This window comes from Mytilus edulis, chromosome 11 (genome assembly GCF_963676685.1).
Source record: "Mytilus edulis chromosome 11, xbMytEdul2.2, whole genome shotgun sequence".
In the NCBI taxonomy this organism is placed as follows: domain Eukaryota; kingdom Metazoa; phylum Mollusca; class Bivalvia; order Mytilida; family Mytilidae; genus Mytilus; species Mytilus edulis.
In genome coordinates this window covers 62,151,449-62,162,048 of record NC_092354.1, presented here as the reverse complement: position 1 = coordinate 62,162,048, position 10,600 = coordinate 62,151,449, and the positions used below count along the sequence as shown (strand labels likewise).

Below are 10,600 nucleotides of genomic sequence, written 5' to 3'. Positions count from 1 at the left end.
GAACCCAATAAGAAATGTTTGGATTTTTTAAAAGAAAAAACATCATCATTTCATCTGATTGTCAGATCAAAGGATCGTGCTTCTTTGATCGTCACGTGTTTGACAAGTGTATGAAGGCAACCCTACTCATATGACAACAAGAAGAGGTCAGGAAAGCTAGAAACATGAAAGATAATTTTATAACATATAACCGAAATAAGGTTGTTTAGAAACAAGATTTAATAACAGCAGTATAGTTTATCATTTTGATCTTTCAATATGGTGTGAGTCAAAGCATAATAATAATAATTTTATTTGCAAAGTACACTCATATGGGCCAAGCAAACAACAAGAAATATACTATACAAATTACAAGTATAAACATTATACGAAAAATAATTATGAAATTGTCACGTTTATAAACTTTACAGATGGCTTAATAAAGTCACGAGCTGCTGTCCAATGATAAGATACATGACTTAAGGTTGTCTTAGCTTTGATTTGTATAACTCGGTTTGATGTGATGAACTTTTTAATGCAAGTGATCTCTCAGAGTTGAGCACAGTTAAAATCTAGAAAAAAAATTATATTTATCAGCACGTTTATTCCAAAATTACCAAACATTTAGTCTCTAAGTGCATTTCTATTCGACGAATATTCGAAGGAAATGAGAAAACTACAATGTAGTATTGCGAACATAAAATAGGTTCATTTGTGAATATGGTCCAAAATCTTATTTTTAAGTCAACGGGAAACCCCAAATACCACTTGGACAAAGGCATGCGCAAAGAATACTGCCATAACGAGTTAAACAAAAAGTCACTTCATAAATTGCGCAAGTCCGAAGCGCTGATCCTTAGATTCATCTCCATCCGAAACGATGTATTATACGTCTATTTTAAACTATCATTGAAATCAAATAATATGTCAGGTAGCAGGTGTGGTCAAAGTGTTGACCGACAAAATGATGCCACCACGATTACAACATTTCATTTCTTGATGGAGTGGGATAAAAGAAACAAGAGCCAATGACGTTAGAATCGAACTTTGTAAAAATTGTTTAGTGCAATATATAAAGGTTATGCTTATGATGATGAAAAAGACAACGGTAGGTTTAGGAACAAAATCTTAATGCCTGCGTCTAATGCCACTAACATTTAGTCCAACAACAAATAGAAATTGAAATAAAATATACAATACAGTTTGCTACATAAAGTGAAATTGTATTTTATAAACTGTAAATATTGCACTTTTGTTTCAAGTAAAATAAATAACTTATTACATTCTAAATTTCCCTAGTTTACTTAAATAAAAAGCACCGAAAGTTTTTAATTATTGTACATTTCGCTTAAGTAGTTACAGTTCTTTATTCACAACAGAAGAATCTAACATCATTAAGTGCGGTATCGTCGAATCCCGCTCCTTGGGCAGCTTGTATTTTAGTCTTTACACCACATATGGCACTGTTCACTGGACAAGCGTCACTCCATTCACCGTAAGAGCCATATTTGCCATACCCGGGAGGAAAGCTTAAATCAAAGTCAAACAAATTATCTTTAAAAGATCTGCATCTGAATCTGACGTAGTTGGCACCTGTACTGTCTTTTGTAGCCTACCAAACAAAAACAAAATAAACATGTGCTGAGTTCATTTAACTTAGTATAAATTTATGAATTTTGTGTGGCGCATATGCAAACTGTTGTCATCAAACGCTACTTAAAAAGAGATATAGTTGGCAGTGTCATCCACTTTCATACAGTTTCGGAAAATTAAAAAAAATACATATCAGTGCATGAGATATGGTTTGTGAACTTTTAATTAGATACAAAACTAAAGTTTTGATAAGCAAAAAATACAGAAGATTTAGGGATATTAAAACACTATGAACCTAAGTAGAATATGCAAACGTCTAATTAATCAATCTTTGAAATGTATCTTCTATATGATTATTCTGTAGAAAATCAAACTCACACTAATTTGCTCTGTGTGTCCGATAATTTGCAACCTTAATTATAGAACTGTACTTAAACAATGAACTTCAAATAAATAAGGTCGAATCTAATAAAACCAATTTCAAAGTACGACTGTATGATTGTAATAAACGGGAATGAACAACATCATATAAAATGTATAGCACATATATATAAGAAAATGTGGTATGAGTGCCAATGAAACAACTCTCCATCCAATTTTTTAAAGTAAACCATTAAAGGTCAAAGTACGGCCTTCAACATGGAGCCTTGGCTAACAACGAACAGCAAGCTATAAAGGACCCCAAACATGACTAGTGTTAAACCAACGGTCGAATCTATATAAAAAACCGACAAACTAGAAACACTTATGAACCACAAACGACAACCACTGAACATCAAGGTTCCTTACTTAGGACAGGTGCAAACAAATGCATCGGGTTTAAACACGTACACAATAAGTTTACAAATCTTTACCAGATACCAAATGACATAGAAGTAAACAGCTATGGGTCAACGTACGGCTTTGAAAATGAGCAAAACCCATACCGCACAGTATGTGCATGAGCCAGCCAAGTATAGGATCTTCAGGTCAACTGTGGTAAAATGATGCTATATATATGAAATATTGATGAGAAAAGGTACATGTATAATATTCTGGTGATTATTTTGTCTCTGTAAACATGTTACACTGGTTGAGAGAATATAACGTAATCTTTCGTATTCAATCAGCGCACCAACAGATGAAGTAAATATGTATATCTCCCTGTTGGTAGAATAAATGTCAAATGAAGTTAAAAGTTAAGGTGGTATGGGTGTCTTCCTCCATCTTGGATTGTAAAAAACAGAGAACCAAAGGTCCAGATTTTTTATCAAGTTAGCAAAATTTGATGCAGGAATGCAGATATTTAATGTGAATTTTTATTTAAAAGAACTAATTCATAAGAATATAACTTATAAATATTGATATTTTTGCAAATGATGATTATTTTTGGTTGTTTTTAAAAATAAATTAAATTGGCATTTTAAGGGGAGGTAACTCTAAAACAGTGCATTTTCTGAAGGATTCTACATAGAATTTTCCTATTTTGTATTTTAGCCGGAAAAAACGTACGGTGACCCTATCTTTTCTTTTGATATTCTCAAAGCATTGTCTGAAAGCTATTTTTTCCTTAATTTTTCCTTAAGTATTTAACAATTCTATCATTTTGTTTAGTTTCTAATCACAAAATTTTTTTTTCCCTGTATAATCCATACAAAATTTGTCATTTTGTCACGCCCTGTAGCTTGAGAAAATGCGCGGTGACCTATCATTTTTATAACATTTTTCAACATATATCAATAGATACTACATTTTGGCAAAGTATGAACAAATTCTATCATTTTTATTTTAGACTCCCATACCACCTTAAAGAGCTTTGGTTGAGGAATAAATATGTCGATAGATTAAGCCAAATACAACTTAGGTTATTTATCCCTGGGATACGACCAACACTCTCTTCCTTTTTGTTATCATTTTGACAAGGTGTCGGCCTCATCGTGTTTTCCAAAAGATGGAAATAAGTTTTTTACGCAAAAACCAGAAGATAAGTGAAACTAGATAGATGAAAACACCAAAAATTCAAAACAGAACAGCTGAATCTAAGGTCAATTTTGCCTAAAGCAATTGTGGCATTAATTTAGTACAATCGCATAACATTAGCTTTAGTACATTTACATAACATCGGTTTTAGTACAATTTCATTGATAATGATAAGAAATTATACTGTTAAAATGTATCATCGGCATCATGCCAATATCCAAACCCTGGTAACTGGGCTTAATGAATATTAAATGAAACTATGGTAACAATCTAAGAGCTACAATGGCATACCAAGGTTTTTGATTGATCAGTTTCTCTAATTCTTACCCTGATGTTTTTTTTACATCAATGTTTTAACTTTACTAAGGTAGTAAATGTATGAAAATTACGTAATTTTCAGTATGTTAAACTTATACATGATATTAAATGTTACAGAAAAAACTCGCGATTATAAGAACAATATCTACCTCTGGCATTACAATTTTTTTTTTATTTTGTTTAACAGAAAAGTTTAAAAATTCAAAAATTCAAAATCAAACACAGGTAATTTTAACATATTCGATTTCACTTAGATTCTTTATTGCATGAATGACGGACACCGAGTAATGTTTATAGATCAAAAGTGCTAGTCTGTTTAAGTCCCCATAAAAAAAATCTTTTGGAATAGGAAATACGAAATATTGTCCCCTTGTAATATTTCTTGAAATCAGAAACAGAAACATTATTATATAGATATCAAAGTACAAAGACAAAAATAAATACATTAACAACTTATCACCTAGCTTAGAATTTCAAAATTTGAGTTCAATGCATATTTCATATTGCAAATTATCTGTATATCCATACAGACATTTTGTAATGGTCTTAATTAATTAAACTTACAAAGGAGATTTAAACACAACAAACATGTGGTTTGTTTTGCAAGAATTTTTAGTATATCATTCATAATAAAATTCGTTTAGATTTCTAATAGCTTAAATCGAGAAAATATTTGTTACATTTTTAGATTTAATCAACTTACATTGTATTTCTCTACTTGTAGAGAAAATGAGGTAAGAAATGTCTTAGCCGGACAAAGTGCTTCCCCTGTCCAATTTCCCCATACCTGCTGACCAGAACTTGCCGTGTCACCACAACGATCACTCCCTCTACTCCCACAGATAATTTCTATGTCATTCAGTTCTGTCTTATCTGTTAAATGTGGTCCTTCGATCTGTAAATAAATCTATTTAACTGAAACAAATGCGGGTCATAAACCAAAACTGGGGGAAACACTTGATAGTATAAGAGGAAACAAAACGGAACAACACAAACACTGGACTGCTAAAAAAACCGCCAACATACATAAACACGGACTATGTGATAACAATTGCCATATTCCTGACCTGGTTCAGGACATTTTAAGAAACAATGGCCTGCCGAACCTCCCGCTTATATAGCAATGTTAACAATACCGATAAAAACAACATTACGTGACAGGAATAAAGTACAAATAAATACAAGGACATTCAAGACAGAGAAATACATTAAAATGAATATAATAGTCCATTTCACCATGTAATCCACAGAATAACAACGAACATCTAAGATTAATTTGTGACAAAACACAATTACAGCACAACAGAATAATGAACTATGCGTCACACGAATGTATCAACGCCACAAAAAGTGACGTCACAGGTAAATTTCTAAAATTACAATAGGAAATTGGGATTAAGTTTGTAATGGTGTTATTTGATGTTTTTTCTAACCATTACAAGAATATTAATATAAAATTGTGTTAGTAATGGTGTCATTATTTGTATCTTAAAACCATGGTGTTTCACAAATGAATCATGTGCATATAGTTACTTTTAACCTAAAAATCATATAAATGAACTAGATGATTAATATCTTTACTTTTACATACATAAAGAAAAAGAAAAATAGAATTAAAACCATAAACGATAAGACATAAAACAACATCCAACAATAACTACATATGGAACATCATAACTAAATACATGAATGTTGGATGAACAAATACCGAGACACGTCTTATATCAATGCGACTTTACACTCAGCAAAACAGTCATATTTGGGAATAGGTCATGTTCGGTAGTTAGAAGACCAGACGACGTAGATGATAAACCACAATCTAAGACGTGGTAAAAATGTCGTTAGTTAGTTTAGACAAAGAAACATCATTAGATCAACCAATTCGTGATGGTGTCCATAATATTTACGGAGTGTTAATTTTAATTTTTCCTTTTCATAACTCTGTTGGAGCACACTCCTGTATATGAAGTCCGTATAGTTTGAACATGCACAAGTATAACGTATGAACTGAGATATGTAAACACCATACGATGGGGCAGAGGGTATGTTACTGTTGAGAAATGGGAAGTTGATAATTGGGAAGTTAAAATCGTCCCGTTTGTCATAGATTTTAGTGTGAAGTCGTCTATCTGTGTCAATATTGAGTAAACGATCAAGGTATGAAGCAGTCCTCCTAGTATCAGTAGTATCCTTAATTTTAAGTTCACTTGGATATATGAGATGTAAGTATTGGCTGAAATACGGGTTATTCAGTGAGAGGACATCATCAATATATCTGAAAGTGAAATTAAAGAATTTCACAAGGTGCTTGTTCTGTATGTCTTTTAGAAGGTTTTGAATGAATTTTGCTACATACGAGTACAAAAACAAATCAGCCAGTAGAGATGTACAATTAGTACTGTCTGTAATACCGACTGTCTGTTGAAATATCAATCCTCCAAACTCAACAAATATGTTGTCCATCAAAAAGTCCAGCATTTTGATAATATCATCTCTTCAGTATATTTTATGGGTAGAATCAGTGTGGCTCTTCACAAAAGTAGAATTATTATAACCAAAAACAAGAAATTTGTATCTACGATTTCCATTTTTATAGAAAGCTCTGTTTAATGAGATGTTGAAGTCGATCTTTTAATTGAGCATGGAGAATAGTAGTGTAAAGCGTAGACAAATCAAAAGTTTTAATGATGCTGCAAAATTGCAGAAATTTGGATCTAAGATTTAGCAGTAGATCTTTAGAATTTTTAAGAATCCACATCACTTTAAGACTACTGCTGGAATATATCTCATTTAAAATTGATGCTATTAGTCAGAATAGCATTAGTTAAGGTACACCATAAGCTAAGAATATTGATAGGTAATTGAGCTCCTTTTGAGATATTTTTTTTTTAAATGATGGGAAAAGGCTGCCTCGGACTTTTGTCTTATATTTGCCTTGGTATTATTTGGGCCTAAAATCGAAAGAAAAGTAATCTAGAATCTGTTTCAATTTTGGTAAAATACCTTTTATGGGACATTCAATTCTTTTATGAAAAAACATGGGTGTTATGTAGCAAAACATTTTACCCTGTATCGTAGAAGAAAAACCAATGGAGTTTGAACATCTGACAAAAATTCATAAACCTGGCCTGAGTACATCCTTAAACGATTAATTACAAACATGTATTGTATGATCTTCTGATTTGACGTACTGATATTTATTCATGTTTTGAGAACCTTGTGATTAGGTTATTGTATTTTGTCACTTCTAATAATTCTCCTTTCCCCTGCTGGTGGACTGGACTTGGTGTATTGTGAACTTTAAATGAGTTAAAGACACTTTGTAATCTGTGGAACGTGGCTTTGTACTTATACTCAATTAGATATTGATACTTCTTTATTGACTGATTTGCTTGCTCTCTTTGATGATATTTTGAGGGTTTTTTTAACTTCAGATTTTAATAATTTTAGATTGCCATTGAATTGGTCGAAATACTTGTGACCCCCGGTGAGAAATATTTACACATATAATTTATATTATTGAATCAAAATAAGGTATGTGTGTGCATGTTTAGGTGCACATCTGGGGAAAGCCCCTGCATCAATGTGGAGAATGACTTATGAATTGACATAATGGTATGGGACACTACATGTAATCAGCAAGGAGATTCTAAAATATGTGATGTTAACCTATTATATAAAAAAAATGTGTATGATTACCAATGAGACAACTCTTCAAAAGAGACTAAATTTCACAGAAATTAACAACTATAGGTCACCGTACGGCCTTCACAATGAGCAAAGCCCATACCATATAATCAGCTTTAAAAGTCCCCGAAATGACAAATGTAAAACAATTCATACTAGAAAACTAACGGCCTAATTCATGTAATTCATGTGCAAATAAAGAACAAAAAACAAATAGCAACAGAAGACAACCACTGAATTACAGGCTCCTGACTTGGGACAGCCACATACAGAATGTGGAGGGGTTAAACATGTTAGCGGGCGCACAACCCTCTATCTAATCTGGTGTAACAGTGCAACATGAGAAAAAACTATAAAAATCATATAAAAAAAGCTTAACTCATGAAATGGATACAAATAGAAATACAGGTTTATTCCACCATTGTCTGCATAAGGAAATACATGTACCAAGTAAGGAATATGACAGTTGTTTTCCATTTGTTTGATGTGTTTGACCTTTTGATTTCGCCATTTGATAAGGGACTTTCCGTTTTGAATTTTCTTTGGAGTTTGGTATTTCACTGTTTATAGACGATTTGATGTTAACTTGGTTTACATTTACTGCTCGCACAATTAACCAAATAGTTATTTTATTTTGACGATAAATGTTACGATTTTTAGTATAAAGTAAAGATATTCACCACGTGTAGTTGATAGCTAATTGTAGAAGTTAAATAGTCTTAACTTAACGTTTTAATTATAATTATTTAACGATTATCATAGAAGTATACATACTTTCATTCTGTAACCAACAGCATAATGACCTTTTCTACAAAATTCTTCCTTTGCCCAATTACCAAAATATCCACCATTTGTTACAGACAATATCTTATTATAGCCTGAGATAGTAAAAAAATACCCTTCCGCAAAAGGTTCTTGACTAGCAGCAGTATATACATTTTTTCTCGTCAATAATATTTCAAACCTATCATTGCAAATTCTTGCGTATTAAACAAATGTAATCATATGTATAAATGAAAAAGAACGAAACTTCCAAAAGATTTTAAAAGTAACTGACACAAATCCTATGTACTTAAAACAAATATTGATAAAAACAACCCCTTACAAAGTAAAGCGTGTTATCCTTCAGTGTATTATCAGGTTTATTACGGTTATTTAAAAAAAATGTCTTCCGATCTTATAAAGATTGCACCAGCTTTATATTTTTACTTAAAGGTTGCAACTTTATGTCGTGACCAATTGATATATAATTCATTATGGATCATGATCATAAGTGCAAGTCTAATTAAACAAATGTTGAGTATTTATCAACAAAATGAACGAGATAGACTTCCAGAACAATACTGTATCCAAATTGTCTTCCACATAATTATAATGCACACAATCATATTGCAGTTTAATGGACTTATGTTTAATATTTGACATGTTTGAAGCATAGTTTAAGTATATTAGAAAGACTTTTCATATTCAGTTGCTATCAGGTAATTGTTCATCTTTTGAATTTAAAAAAAAGAAAAGAAAAGATATTGTGCTTACATTCATGACACAAAACAAACTAAACGCAAGTACACAAACTCAAAAACAAAGAAAAAAGCCCTGAACTTTGCGAAAATCTAGCCCCACTACAAGTTCAAACGCTGTGAGTATATATGAGAAATTGGCAACAAATAGCTCGTTTAAATCATGTTTAAAGTTAGAAAATTAACATAAGTTTGAAAGAAAAACAGTTGACACTCTCGAGAACAAGCTTGAACTAGTGTCTATTCAATATAAATATAACGTGGTTACTTTAACATGCTCCTTCTACCTTTCTAAAGAAGAAAGGAAGAAAGCAAATCGGACTGTTGACTCTCTCTATTAAATTGTCATCTGATGCAATGGCCAGACTTAAACACATAAATAAATGGAAATATATCAGGGTATCCTAGACTTCCCCTATTATGAACATCTTTCCATTGCCTTTAATTATAAGTAAATTTTAGGTGAAGATTAGACTTACCGACATATTTACGACTGGTATGTAGGATGTTTGAACCTGAAACATTGTCAAAATTCGTATGACAGCATCCAGACTGATCAAGTTTACACTCTTGAGTCGAATTTATATAAGTAATCTCACAACATTTGTCACTGAAAGTCAAACAAAATACTGCACATTGACTCTGAGACATTCTCCCTATGGCTGTGAGATTCACTGACTTGATTTTCTTATTCTTTTCTACTCTAAAGTATTCTGCTCTCGTCTGATAATTTCCAACAGCCGACACCGCATTTTGAAATAGGAAGCTACATATCGAAGCGATAACATATCCTTGCATGTCTGATACAACGAAAAAATCTATGTAAATAAGATAAGTTTTAAAGTTTTAAAACAAATGCTGCACACCACAAATTCATTTGATAACTGCAATTAATCTAGTTATGTTTAAAGTCAAGACAACTTGCTTTTAGACATGATAGATTCAGTTTGATTTATGCTCACACTTAACATATATCATAGGTCTTCAGAGTCAAATGTCAATTGAATTATACCTTGTACATGTAATACGGAGAGAGCTTTTATAGGCTGTGCCTGTTGCTCAATCCTTTTCATATCTTAATGAATAAAATATGTTTAAAATCAAAAACAAATCAAATGTCAATTCATATTAGAAATTTCTGCGTCCCTAACACATCAATTGTCCCTGTAGTATTCTTAGTCTATCTTTGATTCCAGAGATAAGACTTGTTTATATTAAACACAGTTATATAAAGCATTTCATTGATTAATATGTATGAATTCAAATATTGATTATGAATAACATTTTTATATTTATTTCTTCTGTGAATCATCATATACATTTGATCATTAATAAATACAGTAATGAAAGTGAATTATTAAAGGCTATCTGATATATTGTGAGAAGACAAAGTACCTTATGAATATTCTAAAAACATCCTTCAAAATACATATACCAATTTTAATTACTCCAAAATGTATAAGTGAAACAGAATTATAAAATAAGTATAATAAAATGATGCAATAACACGAAAACGAGATATTTATCAATACATGATGAGATAA

At 31.5% G+C, this 10,600-nt stretch overlaps 1 protein-coding gene across 1 annotated transcript; it reads right to left on the bottom strand.

The window, feature by feature from the left end:
* Nucleotides 1-1,345: 1,345 nt before the first annotated feature.
* LOC139494469 (vitelline membrane outer layer protein 1 homolog) lies at nt 1,346-6,327 on the bottom strand. Its single transcript, XM_071282628.1, has 4 exons — nt 6,206-6,327; nt 5,383-5,389; nt 4,553-4,744; nt 1,346-1,591 (listed from the first exon to the last, which is right to left on the bottom strand). Exons 1-4 carry the CDS (start codon nt 6,325-6,327, stop codon nt 1,346-1,348), a joined length of 567 nt encoding a protein of 188 aa, XP_071138729.1.
* Nucleotides 6,328-10,600: the final 4,273 nt, after the last annotated feature.

Excerpts from the sequence above, each read along its gene's own strand:
- LOC139494469 (XM_071282628.1), bottom strand. The coding sequence starts at position 6,327 with ATGCTGGACTTTTTGATGGACAACATATTTGTTGAGTTTGGAGGATTG. Across the intron at positions 1,592-4,552 it reads TACAAGTAGAGAAATACAAT|GCTACAAAAGACAGTACAGG; the intron begins GTAAGTTGATTA and ends TTTGTTTGGTAG.